The 23,118-nt window shown below is 54.2% G+C and overlaps 1 protein-coding gene across 1 annotated transcript; it reads right to left on the bottom strand.

The window, feature by feature from the left end:
• Positions 1 to 208: 208 nt before the first annotated feature.
• Positions 209 to 23,039, bottom strand: ABCG4 (ATP binding cassette subfamily G member 4). The gene is made up of 15 exons (XM_047069981.1): positions 22,852 to 23,039; positions 12,674 to 12,923; positions 8,423 to 8,540; positions 8,166 to 8,298; positions 7,990 to 8,040; positions 7,645 to 7,790; positions 6,380 to 6,503; positions 6,137 to 6,251; positions 5,824 to 5,966; positions 4,483 to 4,581; positions 4,090 to 4,258; positions 3,886 to 3,986; positions 2,402 to 2,560; positions 2,116 to 2,234; positions 209 to 1,951 (listed from the first exon to the last, which is right to left on the bottom strand). The coding sequence occupies exons 1-15, from the start codon at positions 22,876 to 22,878 to the stop codon at positions 1,726 to 1,728; spliced, it is 1,980 nt and encodes a 659-aa protein (XP_046925937.1). The 5' UTR covers positions 22,879 to 23,039; the 3' UTR covers positions 209 to 1,725.
• Between the last annotated feature and the right edge of the window lie 79 nt (positions 23,040 to 23,118).

Below are 23,118 nucleotides of genomic sequence, written 5' to 3'. Positions count from 1 at the left end.
GAGATAATGAACACAAAGCATTTGTAACATATAAAGCATAATACAGGTACTTTATATGCTATACGTTCGCTACCTTGACATGTACTAGCTTGGCTTACCACCCACTGCCACAAACTCCCTAAAGTGCGCACTCCTTCCAAGTGCTTCGAAGACCCCTCACAGCCCGTGGTCCTGGGTGCCACGCCCGTACACATTTCTACACGGCATACTGTATAAATATAGGTTTTATTAATAATGGGTGAAACCCCACAAATACAACCGGCATCTCTGGGTGATGGCGGGAATCCGTGGCAGGACAAGAGAAGGAAGAGTGGTATGTGTACAGAAATCCGGGGGGCGGGAAAGAGCCCTGGGGGAAGGGGAACTCAGAAGCGGCATGAGCCTTGGACCTACCACAACGGCCAGACACGTTCTGTGTCTGTCGCTCTGGTGCCCAGGGGCCGCCTTGGCTGATGGGAAGGGTGTGGAGAGACCCAGACGGGAGTTTGAATGAGCAGCAAGCGGCTGGGGAAGGGGTAAGAGAGTGAGAATACCAGCCTGACGCACAAGAGAGGGGGCATGGGGTGGCAGGCGGCCAAGGCCAACTGATGCCCGTGCTTGTGCTTGTGTTGGCTCCTGAACTCCAGAGAGATAGTGCCTTGTGCCGCCCCTGACTTGGAGGGGAAGGAAGACTCGGGGGTAGACACCTGCAGATCCTGGAGACACCCCGGGCAGCACCAGCCTCAACCTTACAGTCCAAGCGGCATGCCCAGGAGGAGGCCGGCACTGCCCTTCCCGCAGCTCCCATCGCCACCACTGCCACCATCGCTCCTCGGAGCCACGGCGGACAGCGAGTGTGTGTAGGTCTGAGATTGCCTGTTCGCATGTATGTGCCCGTTAACTCTGGGGAGGGTAGGGAGTTTTGCAGGACCGGGCAGGAGAAGCAAGAAAGGAAGCTTGGTCTTCTCCTACTCATGCCCCAGAATAAAGTGCGTTCTCCAGTTCCAGTGGCAGGTGAGAGAGAAACACGAACATTATTGCAGAGGTGCCACCAGACCCTACCCCCACCAAAGGGGACGGGGAAGGGTAAACGGGGCGTCCCGTGGCCCCAGGCCTCTCCAATCCCCAGGATTGGGAGGGGCGACCCAGACAGAAAACCCAGCTTCTGTCCCAGCAGATTGTCCAAGGCGGCCAGGTCTGGGGGTGGGGAGAAGGTGAGGAGGAGGAACAGACTTCCAGAGCCTTCCCTGCTCCGTTCCAGTGTCCAAATGGGACTTCCAGGGGGCCCCACCAGGGCCCAGCCCTGGAACCTGAACCTCAGAACAGTCCAGTTTACAAACACTTGTGTGGCGGGGACCCCCAGAGGAGGCCACTTTGGTCAGTTGTAAGTGGGGGCCTGGAGACCCTGGGGCTCCCAGGCAGACAACAGAGGAGGGTGCCGAGGGCGGGAAGGAGGGCGGCAGCCTCCTAGTGGTCTTTGCATGCAGATGTTGGAGGGACTAGGGAGGAAGCTACAAACTGCATCAACTGGGGAAGACTCCTGGGCATGGCGGGGAGGGCTGGAGCCCCGGTTGCCACGGCCACGGCCGGGAGCGCAGTCCAGCAGCCAGCCTGTGGAGCAGCTGAGAGAGGGGAGGATGGCTGCACCAGCAACCAGTGCCAAAGTCTACGAGGTTAAAACAGTCCCAGAGGGCTGGGGCTGGGGGCTTCCGCTGCGGGGGCTGGGGCGCAGGCCAGGGCAAGGCTCTATCTCTCTGACTTGACCCGGTAACGGAGCACAAGGTACGCCAGCAGCCGCAAGGCCAGGAAGAAGATGCCCAAGACCAGGAAGTCCATGTAGAGCTTGGCGTCCTCCACATCCAACGCTCGGAGGATACTCTGTGGATTCTGGAAAGGGCAGTGCTCCTCCAGGCAGGTCAGATCTTCTCGATCCATGCCATAGATGGTCAGAATCACACCCTCAAAGCCATACCTAGGCACATGGGGACATCAGAGCAGGATACAGAGCATAGGTCACTGTTCCCTGGGCAAACCGCCAGGGCCCAGTTGCAACTCTCTCAGCCCTGGGGCCTGGGCTCCTGCCGGAGGGTGGGGGTGGGGGGAGCAGGGACAGATGGTGAGGGAAGGGGCACTGACCTGACATAGGAGAGGTAGGAGCTCCATTGCAGGTAAGTGGGGATGGTCTTGAAGCTGACAAAGAAACCGGAGAACAAGAGGACAGGGATGGCGGTAACTGGGCCCACAAAGGTGGCCACCTGGAGGGGAGGGAAGGGGACCGGGCCATCACAGGAGTGACCAGGATAGACTCAGGACTGAGGTGGCCCCGGGGTTTCCCACAGATCCATTCCTATGCCAGCCCCTGTTTCCTCCCACCAGATCCCGTGCACCGCCCCTCAAGATCCCCAAGTGCCGGCCCTCCCACCTGTAGGGAATTGGAGGCGGCTCCAATCAGCAGCCCCAAAGACTGGGCCACCAAGGCGGTGGCAGTGGCCAGGGCTGAGAAGAGCAGGAAGCGACTGGTTTCAGCTGGCTGGCCTGTCATCCAGTACATAATGCTGCAGTATACCACCGGGCACACCACCTGGGGAGGGGACACAGGCCTGGGCAGTGGGCCGCGAGCCAGGGGCATGGTAGAAGCCCTAGAACAGCTCTTCCTCGAGCGTCCGTGCTTAGTCCTGTCCCCGCGCTCTGTCTGCTGTCCCCGCCCCCCCCCCCCGAGGCTGACCCATGACCCCTTCCTTCCTGGCTATATGAACCTATTCTCTTCCTCCGGTGTCACCATTTCCATTAGACCCACTCTGACCAGTTCAGGCACAGCGACTTCTCCATATCTGAGCTCCGAAACCTGGACCAGCTTATTCTTTGTATTGTTGATTAATTAACTCTACATCGGAAGCACACTTTGTCCCCCTCTGAGCTATCAGCTCCTGGAGGCGGAGTCCAAACCCACGAGTACGGTACGGCAAGCTGCCCCCTGCACAGGGGCACCCAATCGAGAGGCCACCAGAGGCCGAGATCCAGCTGTGCTCTCCCCACAAAGCCATGCACCCTGGCGCGGGGCAGCAGCCGCCCTGAGGAAGGGGCATCTTCGTCCAATCTGCACAAAGGTGCCCTCGGGATTACTGGTGGCCCTGGAGCTTGAAAAAGAGTGGCAGTGGCAAAAAAAAAAAAACAACCCAAACTGGCTAACATTTAGTGGGCACTTTAGTGCATGCCAAGCACTGTTCTTTTTTTTTTTTTTTTTTTTAATTTATTTTAATGTTTACTTTTGAGAGACAGAGCGTGAGCAGGGGAGGGGCGGAGAGAGAGGGAGTCACAGAATCCGAAGCAGGCTCCAGGCTCTGAGCCGTCAGCACAGAGCCCGACGTGGGGCTCGAGCCCGTGAACCGTGAGACCACGACCTGAGCCGAAGTCGGACGTTTAACTGACGGAGCCACCCAGGCACCCCTGCCAAGCACTATTCCAAGTACTTTACACGTATTAACTCATTTAATCCTCAAAAACGACCCTGAGGTAGATACTCTCGTCACCCACTTTATAGATGGGGACGTGGAAGCAGAGAGAGACAGGGGCTAGCTCAACGTCTCCCGGCTACCAAGTAGCACTAAGGCCCCAGGGACTCCACCAGCCCCCACTGCCGTGGATAAGATTTACAGAGTCATTCACGGGGTTATTATTCTTATCACTGTCTGTCTGTCATCGGTCGTTCCCACAAGAACATAAGTTCCACAAGGTCAGGATTACATCTGTCTTATTCGTTGCCGGATCCCAGCGCCTGGTGCACAGTAGGGACTCCCCGCCTATTTGCTAAGTGAAAGGGAAGAGAAAGGATGGCAGGGGACAGGGTTGAGGGAGGCCAGCAAGCAAGTGAGGAAGGAGCCAGGTAGGAGGGAGGAAGAGGCTTACCTGAAAGGGCACGTCGGCCATGGTCTTGGCCAGATAATACGCTTTGAGGCTGTACCAGTAGTTGAGATGCTCCCTCATGAAGACTGCCATCTCTAAGGGGACTGAGGACACAGGCAGATTAGGCACAGCTGTCTGATACCCTGACCCCCTGTGCCCCCAGCCTCCCCCCTCCCCCCCCCCCCCACCCAGGGCAGCTCAGCTCACAGGTGAGCACAGTTGGCATAAGGGCAGCAAACATGAGGAACAGCATGGAGAAGAAGAGGCAGCCGGTGTTGTTGAAGACCTTGCTGGCATCGTTACCGATGTGCAGGTAAAGGAGACCAATGAGCACGCCGATTACCACGTGGGACACAAACCGCAGGTGGGTCAGGACCTGGGTGAGGAGAGGGGATGGGCCGCAGGCCAGGGATGAGCAGCCACACTGGGGTAGGAACTCAGAGCTGCCCTCGCGGACACACGGACACACAGGGGCACTGGGAGACTGCCGGCGGTGGGGGCTGGGGGGAGGGGGGACATTCCCCTCCCAGCTGCTGAGATCCTATGCCCCCCCAAAGCCCGGCCTCTACCAGCCTCTTCTCCCCCAACTTGATGCCTCACCGTGTCCCTGAGGATGGACAAGAAGGTCCTCTTGAAAAGGATGCAGAACTGTGTAAGGGTGCTGGTGGCAAAGGTGTGGCTTTCAATGGGATCCACTTCCTGGGGAGAGGACATTGGCTTAGGTGAGCCTGTCCCACCCACTCACTGCACATCCAGCTCAGTGATGGGAAAACCCCTGAGCCCTTCCTCAGGGCAGGGGTCCTCCAGGTGTACTGATGGAAAATTCCCCACCATTGAGGTGCGTGCCTGGAAGCTGGCCTCAGAGTCATGAACTGGAGCGAGATTCCAAGAGAGAGAGAGAGAGAGAGAGAGAGAGAAAGAGACAAGGAACAAGTAAAAACGTGGGAGGCAGGAGAGAGCAAGGAGGTCAAGGACACCTGTGGGGGCTAATAGGAGACCCGTCACTCCTCTTCTTTACTCCATCAAGAAACCTTTACCCCAAGGGCATAATGACAATCATATCTAGCAATGATAATAATGACCGCAGCAACAGTAAAGAACCCTTCTGGGTTTTGAGGCCAGCATCCATCGTATCAGTTCAGAAGAAAGAATTAACCAGAGGTCATATGGCCTCCAGGCACAGCTGGACCAACCAAGGGATTGTAGGAGTGCAACGCCACCAGCTCACAAGTGGTTAATTATCACTACCCTAAAGATATAAGCACCAGATGGACCGAATGAAATCTCTAACATAGAGAACAAAGATTTTTCAGATTCCAACTCTCTTGAGGTGGGAAAGATCTCCATCTGCTCCGGACGAAACAGCACCACAGCACCTGCTGGCACGACCTTATGGGTCTCCAGTGAACGCCATCCACCTTCTCAAGAGACCCTTGCCCCAACTTTTGGCCTTAAAAACCCTCACTTGCAAGCCCCTGGGGAGTTTGGGACTTTTGAGCACTAGCTCCCCATTCTCCTGGGTGGACCTACGGTGCAAAGACATTTACGTGATGATCTAGTTAGTCCTGCCAATGACCCTGGAGGTAAGTGTCGTCACCCCCAGGCTGCAGATGACAGTAGGACACGTTTTGGCCATGAGGCGAGAGACAGCATTGGTTTGGCTTACCAGGTGGCACCGTGCCGGCACCGAGGACAACACACAGATGCTCAGTAAGAACTTGCTGAACAAATAAATGAACGAGAACGCCAAAGCTCAGAGATCGAGCAACGTGCCCAAGGTCACACAGCTGTTAATATTAGGTCTACTCCAAGTTCTGGGTTCTTCCTAGAACCCAGTGGTTGTGATGCCTCTGGGGGAAAGCCTCTTTGGCAGGGCCGTTGTCCATCGTCCCATCCCCCCTCCCCCACTTTTCCTTCTCTGCCGTCTCCACCCCTACTCACCTGAGGGCAAGGGGGGCAAGGGGTGGGGACCTCATTCTTCTCTGGGATGCTCTTCTTCTCAGCCATGGTACAGAGCCCATTCTGCACAGCCCTGAACAGCATGGGGTTGAGGTCTCCGTACTCTCCAGAGGCCACTTCGATGACTAGGAGGCACAGAGGGGAGCGCTTAGCTAAGATGCATCCTTGGTTCCCAAGGGCAAGCCAGCCCCTCCATGGGTGTGTGGGGAAGGCCAGTGACAGTGAGGCCTCTGCCCCCGAGGAGGCCCGGGTGCATGACCCGATCCCCCAGGTTTGGCCCAGCGTCATCACTCACTGAAATCAGCCGGGTTGTGGTAAGTGGGGCAGTGCAAGCCGAGCCCCTTCAGGTAGGGGATCAGGTTGGTGACCACGCCCTTGAAGATGCACTGACCCTGGCTCAGGATGTAGAGCTGAGGCAGAAAGAGAAGGGTGAGGAAAACACAGCCAGTGGACCCGGCAGGCCCCACCAGCACCTCTACTGATGCCCTGCTCTCTCCCCGTTGCAGGCCAGGCACGTGTGAGGCCCAGAGACCCTCACCTTGTCGAACATCTCAAAGAGCTTGGCACTGGGCTGGTGGATGGTGCAGATGATGGTACGGCCCCCCTGGGCCAGGGACTTCATGAGGGACACCACTTGGAAACAGGAGGCGCTGTCCAGACCACTGTCCAGAGAAAGGGGGTGGGGTGGGGTGAGGTGGGCAGAGCCAAAGAAGGGAGTGTTTGGGGTGGGGCGGCTGCTATGAAGGGGATGGAGCTGGCAAGGAAGGGAGTCACTCTGGCCATCCCCGTAGCCTGTACATACTGGACGATTCAGGCGTTTGGAGTTACCAAGAGGCCCGGAGCACCACTCAGTTCAACAAGCAAATATCCAGCGAGCACCTGTTGAAGGCCAGGCACTGGGATTACGGGGATGGATAACTAAGACAGACTCCGGTCCAGAGGGAGGGAGAGAGAAGCGCACAGATCACTTGAGATAATGTGGAACGTGGCCTGACAAAGAGGGGAGGGTTCAGGTCTGCCATACAGGGGTTGGAGGGCAGTCAGAGAAGTTTGCCGAGTGCATGTGGAAGAAGAAGGAGCTACGCCAGCTCTGGTGGAAGGGCAGGCATGGAGGCGAAGGGCATTCCAGGCACAAGACACAGCATGTGCAAAGCTTAGGGGCAGGAAACACATGTCCGGCCCAGGGAATTATAAGCAATTCAGTGTTATTAGAGCATAAAATATAAGACGGCATGAAGCAAGATGTGAGGCTGGAGAAGTAGGTTCAGACCAGGACCTTGTAAGTCCTCTGATTTTATTAGGAGGGCAAATGGGAACCGTTGGGTGTGTTTTCAAGCAAGGGAGTGAGAATTGCCAGACTTGTCTTTTAGAAAGCTCTCTCTGGCTGCACTTTGGAGGAAGGATTGGCTGGAGGAGACTGGAGGCAAAGAGATAGGAGTCGGTTGCAGAAATGCGGGCAAGAGCAGCTGATGTCCTGAACTTAGGCAGGAGCACTAGGGATGGGGGTGGGGCAAATCTGAGAGACGGAGAAAGGAGGTAGAATCAGCAGGATTTGGTGACTGATTGGCTGTGGGGAAGAGAAGGAGAGGGAGGCATCAGTCAAGGAGGACGTGGGATTTCTGCCTGCATGAAGGATGGGGCTGCTACGGCAATAGGATTGGCAGGGACGGACGAGGAGTAAGCCCTTATCTTGGCCCCGGGAGGCTGCGAAAGCGGACTCTGGTCTCCAGCAGTGGAGCAGATTCCCCGGGCTCAGGGCTGAGAGGAGGGGGCATCCTGCTGGGGGAGGAGGGGGAGAACTACCTGGTGGGTTCGTCAAAGAACATGACCGGCGGGTTGTTGACCAGCTCCAGGGCGATGGCCAGACGCTTCCTCTGCCCACCGGAGAGCAGGGCCGTCCTCGTGTGGGAGCAGGACATCAGGCCCAGTGCTGTCAGGATCTCCGTCACCTGGCCCAGGCCCCACCCCCATCCCAGGTCAGCTTCAGAGTCTCCGCTCCTCCCCACCCCCACACCGCCCCAACTTAAAGAAGTCTTCCCCTAAGTCCACTGTCCCCACCCGCCCCCCCCCCCCAACTCGGGGCTCTAGGACTCAGAAACACACACAGGGCAGCCGTCCTGTTCTCACCCCTGTCTCTTCCCCACTCACCAGTTCCTTCTTCACCTCTTGCTTCTCACTCAGCTTCAGGTTAGCAGAGACCTGAGGCCCAGAGAGTAGGCCGGTCAGATGTGTGTGGGAGGGGGGCCCTGCCTCGACCCCTCGAGGATGGGGGCGGGGGGACAGAAGCGGGGGCTGGGAGGAGGAGGCGGCCATCCAGCCCTCACCATCATGGCTTCCAACACCGTCAGGTGTGGGAGCAGCATGTCTTCCTGCATGATGTAACAGGACATCTTGCGGAAGGTCCTCAGTTCCCGCGGCCTCCCGTTGACCAGGATCTGCCCCTTCATGCCAGACTCCCTGGAGGAACATTGGTCGCGGGTGGGGGGTCAAGGCCACTTCAGATCCCCTTCTGGGCTCTCCCGGGGATCCGGATCCGTCCTCCCGGCCCCTTTCCCCGCTTCCGCCCCAGCCGCGTCCTCACCTGTACCCTGCCAGGATGTTCATGAATGTGGACTTGCCAGCCCCCGAGGGGCCCATGATGCCGATCAGCTCCCGGCGGCAGAATTTACCCGACAGGCACTTGAGGAGGGTCTTATAACCTGCAGTGAGGGAGGGAGGCACTTCTGATCAGGGTTGCAGTGAACAGAGGAGCCCCAAACTCTTAGCAGCGGCCATGGCTTTTATTGAAATAGGCAGTCCCTACTCAGGGTAAACTGATTCGGACGGAGGAACGACCTTCAGAGCAGCAACAGTATTCACACCCTCTCATCCTGGTCCCCTAGAAATGGCCACTCCTAATGTCGAAGCATCAGAGGTGACCATACTCTTCGGTAGGCTATGAAAAACCTCCACACCTCATGGATGGTCGCGGAGAGCGGGGTCAAGCTTATAGACGACCCTGCTCCCCTTCTGTACACACAGCAGTGACCCTCACTGCCTCCAGGAAGATTTTCCCAACGATCAGCCCGAGTGAGCTGGTCGAATGTCCTCGGTGTTCCCATAGCGCTTTGCATATGCCAGCACGGTGGCTATTTGATGCGCCTGTCTCTCCCCCCCTGCCCCCCCAGCCTCTTAGTCTGTGAGCTGCTTGGGGGCAGAGTCTGTGGCTTGCTCATCTTTGTAACCTCAGGAGACCGTCTGGCAGGTACTAGGTGCTCAGTAAGTGTTCCCGGAGTGAGTGTTCTCAGAGCTTTTGCTTCATTCTGGAAAAGCCTTCTTTGTGCTCCCTTGGCCCCCTAGGCTTGTCTCTGCAGCCCCTAACGTGGCCCAGTAACATCTCATCATTCATTCACTCGTTGGGAGGCAGCATATGCATTAAGAGCACCGATTTGGAGTCAGGTGGATCTAGGTTCAAATTCTGGCTCCACACTTACCAGCTGTGTGACCTCAGGCAAGTTGCTTAACCTCTCTGAGCTCCAGGTCCCTCATCTGTAAAATGAGGATGATAGTACCTATCTCATAGGGTTGTTGTAAAGAGTCAATGAGATAATATATGTAAAGGCATATGACACAGTGCTTGGCACATAGAGTATATTTAAAAAATGACATTTTATCATTAATTCCACTTGACAAATGTTTATTGATATCCACTACATTCCAAGCTCTGTACCAGACACTGGACAAAAAAAAAAAAAAAGGAAGAAGATACATTTCCTGCTTTCAAGAAAGTCATAATCTGGGGCACCTGGGTGGCTCAGTTGGTTGAGCGTCCGACTTCAGCTCAGGTCATGATCTCACAGTCTGTGAGTTCGAGCCCCGCGTCAGGCTCTGTGCTGACAGCTCAGAGCCTGCAGCCTGGAGCCTGCTTCAGATTCTGGGTCTCCCTCTCTCTCTGCCCCTTCCCCGCTCATGCTCTGTCTCTCTCTGTCTCAAAAATAAATAAAAAACATTGAAAAAAAAGAAAGAAAGAAAGTCATAGTCTAGGTAAAAATGGTGGGAACGTCTGTGGATCTAAGGAAAGATAAAATAAGGGTTATAATAGAAGCACAAATAATGCACAATGAGAATGCAGAAAATGGAACTGAGGAGGGTGGAGGGGCAAGGGGAATATCAAGAATGGCTTCCTGGAAGAAGTGGCAATTGAGCTAAGTCTTGAAGGATGCTCAGCACTCAAAAATGGAGAGGAAAGTCAGAGGCTCGCCAATCCTTGGAAGGAGGAGCTCTGCCATGTGAGAGAATATACAGAACACAACCCAGGAAGCAGAGGTCAGAGACTACAGGGAGTCACCCGGGAAAACAAGGCAGAGAGGAAGGAGGAAGCCCATGAGACCAGCCTTGCCTCGTATGCTTGCAGACCTGCCTCAGTGAGGCAGAAACACCAATCTCCCACCGGAGATTTTGTTCATTACCACCCTCCTCCGACCCCCACTGAGCCCCACTCCCTCTCCACAATACCTCCTTAGCAGAGACAGCAAAGGGATGTGATCTTTCACTCTCCCTCCACAGCACCCAGCTATCCCTCTGGACGCATCCATTCAGAAGGAGGCTCAGCTGCTGTCCACTCTGCGGTCCTGATCGCACCGACGGCCTGGATAGTGCTTTCCCGTTTATAAACTCATTACCCGGGTTGCTGCTACAGCAACATGGACAAGCCAACTGGGGCCCAGGGACATCCAGTGACTCACCCAAGGTCACACAGCAAGTTCTTCACTGGGAGAGGGCAAGTCACAGGTTCTATCCCTCTGCCTCAGTCATTATGACCATCAATCCGAAAGACGTGTGGTTGTATACTCCAGCAAACGCCTTTCAGAACCACTCACAGGAAATGATTTCTTTTGCAGGGGAGGAAACTGGCAATGATGAACCTTCCTCTCATTTAATCACAGCCAAGCACTAGATGGGACACTGATGCCTAATACAAATATCATCTTACACTTGCCTTTCACAAAGCATTTCCACAGATAATGTCTCAGCTAAGCCTGTGCAATGACATTTCTTATCACCCCTATTCACAGATGAGGAAAGTGAGGCCAAGAGAGGGTAAGCAGATGGCCCAAGGTCATCTTCCAGTGGACAGGTGGCTAGGAACCCAGTCTTTGAACCCCTGCTGTTCCATAGCTGCTCTTCATGGGAAGGGCCTGCCAGGCCTTGACATAAAGACACATCAGAGTTCTAGTCCTGCCTCAGCCAGTAACTCTCTTGCAATTCTGTCAAGTCCTGTCAAAATCAGGACAGTAACATCTCCTCCCAAGGCATAACAGGGTTATTGTGAATGTTAAGTGAGGTATTTAATAATAACTAATAGGAAAGTGTTATGAAAACAAGAAACACCGTAATAATTAGGGGAAAAGGGTGGCAAATCCTTACCTGGGAAAGGCAGAAACTACCCTCTCTCTACATCCCTCTCTCTTTTTCCTCTCTGCCCACCTCTAACTTCTCTAATTGCTTTCTGTCCTCCAGACAAGGGGAGAGGGACTCCAGTGAAAAGACAAGTCAAAGAGAGGAGGACAGAAGACAAAGAAAAGGGCAAGGGGCAGAAGAGACAGCAAAGTGGACAGTGGAGAGTATGGGGCTGGCGAGGTCAAAGGAGAAAGGACCTGGTCAGAGGTGCCAATTTGTGACGGGTGGGTGGGTTGAAGCAACCGGTCCATCTAACTACATTTCTTTCTTATCTACACATCTCCTTGAAACTGAGGAAACGAGAGGGCTGAGGACATAATGGCTACCTCTTCATTTTGCCCAGAGCTGGTCTCGGGGCGGAGAGGCTGCTCAGGGACGGGCACCGGGCAGGGGGCCCAGAGGCCTCAGTTGCCATTGGCTCAGGCCCCGTGACCTTTTGGTCACTCATGGGAGTGAGGGTGGGGAGTACAGAGACAGCTCATGCTTGGTCCTGCTCGGAAGCACCCCAAACTTATTCTTAAATCTCAGAGAACAATGTCCCAGCTCCACCCCTCGTCCACACCCAGCTCTGGGGGAAAACAAAAACAAAATAAACCCCTCAGCTTCTCTATGCCCAGCTCAAGCTGCCCGTGGCCGTGGCCGGCCAGGGGCAAGGGATCCAGGCGATGGCGAGGGTTCCAAGGAACTCAGAGCCCCAGCCCTTCCCCACCTGTGCTGATGAGAGAAAAGAGGAGGGGATGGGAATTGGTGTACCAGGGAAGTTAAGAGACGGGAAAAACAATACGCAGAGAGCAGGAAAACCTGGCTTCTGGTCCCGGCTCTGCCACGTATGAGCTGTGTGGCACTGGACAAGTTACTCAACTTCCCTGGACCTCAGTTTCCTTATTAGTGACGTGAGGATGTCATCTCTCTTGCTAAACCCTCACCCTCCCTGCCTTGGAGGACTTCAGCAGGAATGGAGTAAGATGACAGGAATGAGAACATCTTTTAGGATTAGCAGTGTTTTGTGGGTACAAGGATGTTGCTAACCGCTGGGGAGAACCTGTGCAACACAGCCCCCCACTTCCTCGCACCAGCCCTCAAAGGCAGGAATTCTACCTAAAAAAAAAAAAGAAGGAAAACTCCGCAAGAGTCACTGAACCCCCCCGAGGTCATCATGTCAACTTAGAGGGAGAAAGCTCCAGTAGCCAGTTGAACCTAGAGTCCCACACAGTGCTCACGGGTGTGGGGGGAGCACAGCCCCGCCGCCTCAACTGTGTGCATAGCCAGCGGGTTGAGACTTCAGTGCTCCCACAGGGGCCCATTGGTGCGGAACAGGGGACTCCCAGACCTCCTGCTCTCCACGAGGCAACTCCTGGGGGCTCCACAGCTCCCCACCAGACTGCTCCCTTACCCCGTTTGCGCCAGCAGGGCCCCTCCCGCACGGAATAGGACAGCTCCACGAACTCGATGTCCACTGCTGAGCGCTTGGGTAGGTGGGAGAAGCGCTGGGCTTCGGTGATGTGGTTCTCCACCTTCTTCAGGTGCGTGGTCAGCATCGGGGGCTCCGCCCCGTCCTCCAGCGCCACGGCCATGGCCACGGCCCCGGGTCCTAGTCCACAGCCCACGGCCTCCAGCGCCTTCTCCGCCATCACGCCGCCGGCCTGCAGGGAGAGGGCCTGCTCGGTTCGGCGGAGACCCCCAAGCCTTGGCTCAAACCTCCCTCGCCTTCTGATGCTCCCCCGCCCCCACTCCCCGCCTCTTTCTCAGGGCAGATCTGCTACGGAGAGCACCCCACTCCCCACCGCCAGAGCGTCTGCCCCCTCCTGCCCCCCACTCCCGGCGCAGCAACGCTCGGCTCCGACCTCTCCTCGGTCCGGCCAGCCCCAGCTCCGGCTCCAGCCTGGCCGCAGCCCGACCCCTACAAGCCCTCACCCGCTTCCCCCCTCCCCGCGGTGGCTCTAATCTCCTTACCCCGCAGGCCAGCAGCCCCTGGGGACTGGAGGGTTGGGGAGCGGGGAGGAGGGAAGGGGCGGCCCGCTAGCTGGTCTGGGTAGCCGGGTGCGCGCAGGGCGGACCGGGGGGAAGGCGGAGGAAGAGGAGGCTCTGGGCCTCCCGCAGCATCCCCCTCCCCATCCCCGGGCGCGACGCCCGGCCCGCCCCTCCCGCCGGCGCCCCGGGGCCCCGGCGGCCGCACCACCCGCACCCAAGACCTCCCCCCTCCACCGCCGCGCCAACTAGCCTCCCGCGGCGGGCTCCCCCCTCCCCATCTCCCGCGTGCCTAGTCACCTTGATGCGCCCCCGGGCCGGTGCGGACTGGGAAGCTTGGCGCTGCCGCGGGCCGGGGATGGAGACTCCGGGCCCTTCTCACCTGCCTCCGGCTGCGGCACCGCGGCCCGGCTCCCGGTCCCGGCGGCGCGGGCCGGGGCGGGGCCGGGGCGGGGCGGGCGACTGGGGAGGGCCCGGGCCCCAGTCCGCCGAGAGATGACAAGAATGGGGAGGGGCGAGGGGGGCGCGCCCCGACTCGGCTGGGCTGCGCACACCCGGTTCCCGGAGCCCGGTCCCGGGCGCTGTGTCCTCCCGAGCCCGCCGGGCGACTGCGCTCTGCTCCCAGCTACTGCTCGCCGGTCCCGCTGTTCTTAAAGGGCCCGCGCGGCCCCGCAGCCGGCGGGGGGCGAGCAAGGCGAAGGGGACGGCGGTGCCGGCGACGCGGAGGCCGGAGCCAGCGCAGGTGTGGCCCCGGGACTGGGGGGTTGGCGACGAAAGGCCAACTTGAAGACAGGAAAGGAGCTGAAGTCGTGCAGTGGGGACAAGTCCCTGGAATACATACTAGATGACGGTGGTGCGTATATGGGGTGGGGGGTGGGCATTAGGGTGCAGATGCCATCTCTCTCAAGGGATTGTGAAAGCTGTCAGACTGCGCGCGCACGCACGCACACACACACACGCCATCAGTTTCCCTCGGTTCTGGCCCTTGAGCTCAGGCTTCCCCCAGGGATTCCCCAAACTAGATAAAAGGCTTTGAAAGCTAGTCTTGGGATATCCTCCTCCCCTTTCCCCACACCACCCCCACTTTCGCTCTCTAAGCTGGAGGAAACTAGTTAAGAAGGGAAGGAGAGTGGATGCCTTGGGAGAGCTTGAAAGGAGCTCCAAGGTTAAGGTGGTACTTAGAGCTCAACCTGCTTCAGACATCTTTATTCTCCCAGGCAAATTCAGGCCTTTAAGACAGGCACAAGCCTTATACACAAGCACATATGCACCAGGGCATGTACAGGGCTCACAGACACGGCCTTCCGCATCTCCTAGCACACATGTGCGTTCTCTCCCTCACCCCACAAGCCTTCAAATGCAGGTCTCCAGAACACTCTGGGGCTTTCCCCTGCTTTGCTCCTTACTCTTGCTCCTCTTGGTCCCTGCTTGCCCCAGACCCAGTCTTCTAGGGGTAAGTAGGTTAGCCAGTTGAGACGTGTGACCTGAGCTTTTAAGTTCCCACCTGTCACAGGGCAAAGGCAGATGGGAGGGGAGGCTGCTGGTGCTGCAGCCACCTTCTTACTGCAGCAGTTGAGAGGTTACTAGCAGTCAAACCTCTCCCCTGCTCATCAGCCCCTCCTCCAGCCTCTCCAGCGCATGAGCGCCCCGAGGCTGGCAGCCTCTTCAAGACATCACCAGGCTCCACCCTGTAACTGTAACTTCAGTGGGTTTCGGATCCAGCCCTCCTTACCTTCCCCCCCACCCCATGCCCTACATCACCGCCGTTCCTCAGGACCAACGTTCTCCTTCTCCAGATGGACCCTCCGTTCTCCAAGTTCACTCCAATGCCCTAGTATAGACTCCCCATCGCCAATGGTTGCATTCATTGAGCGATCATTATGGACCTGGCGTTATCTGACTTCATTCTCCCAATGTCCTCATGCGGCAGGCATTACAACCTCTCTTTAGAAATAAAGAAACATGCGACAACGTGGTTGGAACTGGAGTGTATTATAATAAGCGAAGTTAGTCAGAGAAAGACAAATATATGACTTCACTCACATGTGGAATTTAAGATACAAAACAGACGAACATAAGGGAAGGGAAGCAAAAATCATATAAAAACAAGGAGGGGGACAAACCATAAGAGACTCTTAAATACAGAGAACAAACTGAGGTTGCTGAAGGGGTTTTGAGTGGGGGGGGAAGGGCTAATTGGGCAAGAGGCATTAAGGAGGACACTTGTTGGGATGAGCACTGGGTGTTATACACAGGGGATGAGTCACTGGATTCTACTCCTGAAATCATTATTGCACTATATGTTAACTTACTTGGATGTAAATTTTAAAAAATAATAAATTTAAAAGAAGGAAAGAAAGAAGGAAGGAAGGAAGGAAGGAAGGAAGGAAGGAAGGAAGGAAGGAAGGAAAAGAAAGAAAGAAAGAAAGAAAGAAAGAAAGAAAGAAAGAAAGAAAGAAAGAAAGAAAGAAAGACAGGCATAAGGAGGTTGGTTAAGCAATGTGCCCAAGAGGACACATCTAGTCAGCAGCAGAACGGGGCTTGAATCCTGAAGTTTTTGCTTTTACCCACCTGCTATGGGGCCTCTCAGAACCCTATTCTCAAATGGACTCCCTCCCTCCGTCCTGTTTTCTAGACAGGCTCTTCCATTCTCCCAAGATGACCACATCTTAATGACACTCCCCTCCTTTCCCTGGCGTACAACTTTCCAATTCTCAGGAAAATGTTCTCCCCTTTCTTAAGAACACAGTGTCCCCCTTTCCTCGGGACAGGCTTCCCCAGCTTCAGAGACCAACATTTCCAAGTGTTCCATCAGCTTTCCACACCATAGGATTTACACCCCATGCCCCAGAGCCGTGGTCCTCAGCCTTGGCTACGAGTTAAACATCACTTGGGGGATGTCTAGAAACTATGTCTAGATAGTACCGCAAACCAGTTAGTCCTGATCTCAGGACTCAGCTCTTAGTGTTTTTAAAAAGCTCCCCGGTGGACCCCACTGGGTAGGAAGTCGAGAGCCCCTGCCCTAATTGAACCTTCCATCCCCTGGGTTTGAACACGTGCCATGGACCCATGAAAGTCCTCCCTCTTCCCTAGAACAGACCTTCCCATTCTCTAGGGCACCCTCTCCCCATTTTGTGAGCACATCTTCCATGTCCTGAATCTGGAGTCAGTTATCTGCTTTCTGATTTTGATGCTTTGATTCATTCTGTGTTCTTAAGCAACTTTCTCCACCTCTCTGAGCTTCATCCATGAAATAGAGATGATAAAAATTCCTGCAGATCGGCCTCAAAAGAGTCTCATGAGGTTCAAATGTCCAAGACCTTAGTGTTTATTCTCAAGAATAGATCGTACATCCTTACTCTCCAGGCCAGGCTTACCATGGTTCATTTTATTTCCCCCAGAAGAAGCTCCCATTTTCTTGGCAAAGGAGGGAAACTACATTTATTGAATGCCTACTATGTGCTAGGCACCTGGCATAACCACGTGACCTCTGAAAAGAGCTAGGTCTGTATCTTTCTCCCCTGGATTCCTAGAACTTGGACACAGAAAGTACTCAATAGCTATCAGCTGCCTGAATGGTCTAACCAGTCCGCATGGCAATTTTATGAGGTCAATATTATCCTCCCGCGTTTCAGATAAGGAAACTGACGCTCAGAAACGTCAAGCACAAGTATGAGTTGATGTGATGGCTCCAGAGATCCATGTCAGAATCATCTGGCGGGCTTGTTAAAACAAATTGTTAGCCCTACCCCCAGACTTTCTGACTCAGCATCCGCAGTGGGGCCAGAGAATTGGCATCTCTAATAAGTCCCTAGGTGATGCTGATACTGCTAGTCTAGAGACCACACTTTGAGAACCATTGCTCAAGAGACCCTTCATTCCTCAGTCCAGACCTCATCATTCCCAGAACAATCCCCCTATCACCTACCAAGGACTTTCCCTCAGAGTGGACCTGCTCCCTCTTCCCCAAATAGTCCTCCTCCATTCCCTGAGACTGATCCTTTTCTTTCTCTGAGACCTCCCCAGTTCCCATCCCAGACCCTTCCCCCCTTCCCAAGAGGGAGCCTCCAAACAGGGCAGGCTCCTTAGACCCAGAAAGGTAAGGGTTGATGATAATTGGCTTACGAGGAACAAGGCAGAAGCAGAAAACTCCTGTCTCAGCTTAGTGCCAGGAGTTAATCTAGCAGACGGGTGCTCTGGGCAGGGATTTGTGGGAGAAGTAGTTGGTAAGGAGCTTTATGTACCTATGGCAAAAGGGGGGTAGCAGTGTCCTATGGGACCGGGGGAGGAACTGGACTGGGGACTCTGGAACCAACTCAGTTCTGTTCCCACCACCCCAGGCCACTCATCCGCGGGGCCTCCTTTGCCCACGGCACTAGTCTCTCGTCTTCGGCAAGAATGGTTTTAAAATGTATCTATCGATAGAAGGACCCTCTGCTGGCCACTGGGGGAAATGCAGCTCAGGACTGGGAATGAGGGGTGGATTAAGAGGGAGGCTGACCGAGCCCTCCCCTACCCAAGGCAGGAAGCAAAGATGGGCGTAGGCTCGAATCTGGACGGTGGAGGGGGGGTACCTGCGAGGCAGAGCCCCTGCTGTTGCTTTCTAAAGGATCTTTATTCTTTTAAAATTATAAAAATACAGGGGGACTTGCGTGGCTGAGTTGGCTAAGCGTCTGACTTCCGATCAGGTCAGGATCGTACCAGTCCTGAGTTCAAGCCCCGTGTGGGGCTCTGCACTGACAGCATGGGCCTGCTTGAGATTCTCTCTCCCTCCCTCTTTCTCTGCCTCGCCCCCATTCACGTGCTCTGCTTCTCTCTCTCTCAAAATAAATAAATAAACTTAAAAAAAAAAAGTGTAGTAAGGGGTCAGTCAGTTAAGCGTCAGACTGGCTCAGGTCATGGTCTCAGAGTTCAAGCCCCAAGACCCCTTGAGACCCACATCGTTCAAGCCCCGATCCCTGCGTCAGGCTCCTGGCTCTTGGCTCTCGCCTATCAGCATGGAGCCCACTCCAGATCCTCTGTCCCCCTCTCTCTGCATGCCCCCTCGCTTTCGGTCTCAAAAGTAAATATTTTTTTAAAGTGTAACACATACCTCTCCATCTCTCCCCTGCTATGTTGTACCACTCCCTTTTGCTAAGAAGAAAATGAGGGGACCTCCAAAGCTGCAAAATGTCAAGGGTCACCACCCAAGAGTCTCTCTTTTTCCTTCTGATCCCACACACCCCCCTCCTCTTAGTCTCAGCTCGTTTCTTCCCTTACAACTTGAACCTCCACCACACCTCTTGGTTATGTGTGTCCTTTGCATGGAACCAGCCTTGAGCGGGTGTCACCCAGTGGTTCTCTGGCGTCGGTTCCCCTTGTGAGACAGGACCCACTCCACTGGAGGGGGCACAAAGGCCTCTGCAGGTGGGTGTTTCCCTTGGACTCTTCCACTCCTGTGACATGTCTCCGCTCTGCAGCCTTCTTTCTTTCTTTCTTCTTTCTTTCAACGTTTATTTATTATTAAGAGACAGAGAGACACAGAGTGTGAGCAGGGGAGGGATAGAGAGAGGGGGGAGACACAGAATCCGAAGCAGGCTCCAGGCTCCGAGCTGTCAGCACAGAGCCCGACGCGGGGCTCGAACTCACAAACTGCAAGATCATGACCTGAGCCGAAGTCGGTCACCCAACCAACTGAGCTACCCAGGCGCCTCAGAGCAGCCTACTTCTTTTAGATGTACTGTGGACTCTGAATAGCTCCATTTAAAAATGTCCCCTTTCTGACCACAAGCATTCCCCTCTGCCCTCTAATCTTCAGAAGCCTCATCGGAACCTCTAATGCTTTGTTTTTTGGCTTTTTTTTTTTTTTTTTTAACTAAGCTCTATGCCCAACACGGGGCTTGAACTCATGACCCTGAGATCAAGAGTTGCATGCTTTATCGACTGAGCCAGCCAGGTGCCCTGAAACTTCCAGTGCTTTGATCCTAACCACTACCTTCTGGTCTCTCAGGGGCTCCCTGTCCAGTCTTCTCCAGCTGCTCTAATTACCCTGTTCCTTGGCCCGACGCCATCCACGTCCTGGGGGTGGGTCAACCCAGCGGTCTGTCTTCTGCTTTTGCTCCAGGGGTGCTGGTATCTGCTACAAAAAAGTACCTGGTTGTGGTGAATTTGCCAGTGCCTGATCTCGGCCTTCGACCATCAGCTGACCTCACTCTTTTATCTTTTAATGGCGATTCTTATCACTCTCCTCAAAACTTTAATTCCTACTTCCTCAAGGAAATAGAGACAACCAGATGTGAAAGCTTTCTCACCCCTCCCATTCATCCCTCCTTCCCTTGCTCAAAAGGGGTGTCTCCATTCCTTCCCCAAGTGTCATTTATCTACTTGTCCTCTCTATTCCTTGCCCGGTCAAGAAATGCAAGCTATTAAGCGTGAAGAGTTGCCAGCATCCACCAACCTTGCCTCTCAGCCTCAACTCCTGCTGTTGAACAGGACGGCTGTGCTCCTTATTCCCGAAGTGCATCATGGGATTCCTGCCCTTGAGCAAAATTCATCCATTCATCTACCATTCACTATACCTATATTCGATAGGTCGTAACCTTACGGAAATGACCTGATTCCCCATGACCATTCCTCCCTCTCCTCATCTTGGGGAATCATTTCTCTTCTATACCTTAGTCAGCTCTCCTGTGCTCTTCTCTGAGACTGTGGACTTGCCCCAAGAGAAAAGAAGCATTTGCTTCCACACTCCTGGGCTGCCTGCCTTCTCTTTGTACCCCCACTCTTTAAGGGATAGTAAGGTAGGTTGTCTCCTTAATCTTCAGACACCATGATGTCTGACGTATGGGCTGACTCTGGATGAAACCCTAAGGTAATCAAATTAGCAGTGTCATCGCCCTACCTCCAAAGTCCTGCGCTGACCCAGCCCCAGCCTCTGATATCCTTCCATAGGCCTCTAGTTGCTTCGATTCAATAATCCCTCATGCTAGCTCCGGTGCTTTCTAACCTATGCATGCTGAGCCCAGAATCCCCTTCCCCCGAAGAACTGGATTCACGAGGTAGCAAGCCAGAACCTCTTCCGCTGTCCCCATGGTACAGAGCATGAGATCTGGTGTGGGTGTAACAGTCAAGACTGGTAAGGGAGGTACTTTACATAAGGGATTGGCTTGATCCTCAAGACACTGCTCAACTGAGGAAAGGACGGCATCAGGGATGCTGGAGGGGGCAGCCTGAGCCACTGCTTAGAGCACCAGTAAGGGGGCGCCTGGGTGGCTCAGTTGGTTAAGCATCTGACTTCAGCTCAGGTCATGATCTCACACTCCCTGAGTTCAAGCCCCGCGTCAGCTCTGTGCTGACAGCTCGGAGCCTGGAGCCCGCTTCGGATTCTGTGTCTCCCTCTCGCTCTGGCCCTCCCCTGCTCATGCTCTGTCTCTCTCTGTCTCGAAAATAAATAAAAACGTTTAAAAAAAATTTTTTTTTGTTAGCTTATTTTATTGTAAGAATACACAGCATCTAATACATATACAAAACATGTGTTAATCAACTTCTTACGTTATTGATGAGGCTTCTGGCTAATGGCAGGCTATCGCCAGTTAAGTTTTAGGGGAGTCAAAAGTTACACATGGATTTTCAATTACGTGGGGGGAGTCGGTGCCCCCACCCCCCGCATTGTTCAAGGATCCACTGTATTTGTTTTTTTTTTTTTTTAAATCAAAGATTTCTGATTCTTTTTTTTTTTTTTTTTAATTTTTTTTCCCAACGTTTATTTATTTTTGGGACAGAGAGAGACAGAGCATGAACGGGGGAGGGGCAGAGAGAGAGGGAGCCACAGAATCGGAAACAGGCTCCAGGCTCTGAGCCATCAGCCCAGAGCCCGACGCGGGGCTCGAACTCACAGACCGCGAGATCGTGACCTGGCTGAAGTCGGACGCTTAACCGACTGCGCCACCCAGGCGCCCCGAGGATCCACTGTATTTGAATCGTATATGGAAAGTGGGGCACCACCGTGTGTTTTCAAGGTTTGGAGTCTTTAAAGTCTTCATCTGGTCATGGTTAGGAGAAAGGTCTCTAAGGACTTGCCTTTGGGGTTTGTCTTTGGCCCTGTTTTATTCAACCTTTTAATCCACCTCTTGGGGACAGGTGCCAATCTCACAAGACAAAATTTAATAAGGACAAATAGGAGGGCCTGCTGTTAAGACCAAGGTAACAAGTGCATACCTCAGAAGTAAAGGAGCATGGTTTGGGCAGCACAAAGTATGTAGACAGGGGTTCTAGAGGGCAGTGGCTTCACAATGTGTAACCACCAAAAACACAGGCCCAGAGGAGGTGGGGTGGAAGGGGACCCAAATTACATGACATGAGAAGATATAGAAGAAACTGAGGGTACTTAGCCCAAAGAAGCCTCGCTTGTCTTCGACGAGCTGAAGGCCTGCTGGGGTTAGTGGATTATACTTGTTTAGGGGAAGGACAGGGTGTGAGTGGCAAAATCAGTACAAGACCCTAGAGGAGTGAGCCTGGGAATGAGATGGCCTTGCTTGAGCGCATTTTTCATTCACATTTCCTCTCTCCTCCACACTGCCATTTCCTCGAAGGTGCTCTCGTAGAGGCAACGGGAACATCCACACGGGCATTGCCTTAAAGCCCTCATTGTTTCTTGCCTGAATTCTTCCCAGCGGCCCCCTAACTTCTCACTGTTCCAATCTGTATTCCTCATCACTGGCAGAATCACCGTCCTAAAACCTCACGTGGATCCTTTTGGGTGGCCCGGCCTTCCTTCCTGGTCTCGTCTCTCCCCGTGGCGTACTGCCCTGTGCTGCAGGCCACGGAGTCCTCCTTCAGGTGTAGAGACCTGGTTTCCTCTACCTGGAACAATGTGTCCACCTCTTTGTACCTTGTAGCTCTAATCACTTCCTTGATGAAGCCTCTCCTGATCCCTCGCCCACGTAATGCGGTCTCCTCCTCCTCTGAGCCTCCTCAGTGAACTCTGGTAGGCTTCCAACCCTCCACTTACTTTGGTCTTGTCTCTGTACTCCAAGTCTCTTCAGGGCAGAGAGTTTCACTCATCTCTGGGTTTTACTCATCATTTACTGTATCTTTACCACCTGCCACGGCGCCCGGACTATAGAAGGAACTCGGTAAACGGCGGCTGGAATTAACGAAAACCTTGTTCTTTCCTAAATACTTCCTGCAACAGGCACATGCTGTTTTTGCGGTAAGAGTTAAGTTCAGTCCTCTCAAAAAGGTGCAGAAATCCTTTGTGGGCAGCTTTCTGCCCACGAATACCCCTGAGAGTATTCCCTTGACCTCAAGAGTGGCAGCGACCCCAAGAATGGACACAGGGTGCCGAGAAGTGGCTAGACAGGCCAAGCGAAATGGTTCTTCTTTTTGGAGGGTTTCAACCTCTTTGAGAATCTAGTGAAAAACAGACCCTTTCCCCAGGAAACTGTACATTCAGACACAATTTTCTAACCTGGTCTTTAAACCTACAGTACCTGCCATTCCCTAGGGCCTCCAAATCCACCACCCGTCCCAGCTTCCTCCTCAGCCCCACAGGTAGAGACCCTGCCCCAGAGACACGGATTCTAACCAGGACTCAGACGGGATGGCCGTGGCCAAGTGCCCTACCTTCCTGTCTCCCAGCCGATCGTGCATTCTAGAGGGAGTGTTACTACTGCCCGCTCACAGCCTACGCCTGAGACCTCCATGGAGACAGCAGATGCTCTGAGAAGAAATGGAGAAGTTTCACCAAGGGGGGAGGGGGAGGGGAGCAAGAGTAAAGATACAAACAAAAACAAACCCCAGTCACTAAAAGGAGAACAAGCCTAATGAGTCAACTCCTCTTCTGGGCAGCTGCACCTCCTATCTGGTTGAGAGCCACCAAGCATAAGGAAG

This window comes from Lynx rufus, unplaced genomic scaffold (assembly GCF_022079265.1).
Source record: "Lynx rufus isolate CCGP_SWC_20201006 ecotype Redwood Valley unplaced genomic scaffold, mLynRuf1.p SCAF_9, whole genome shotgun sequence".
Taxonomy (NCBI): Eukaryota; Metazoa; Chordata; class Mammalia; order Carnivora; family Felidae; genus Lynx; species Lynx rufus.
Note: the sequence above shows the minus strand (reverse complement) of the source record. Positions and strands in the feature narration are given on the sequence as shown.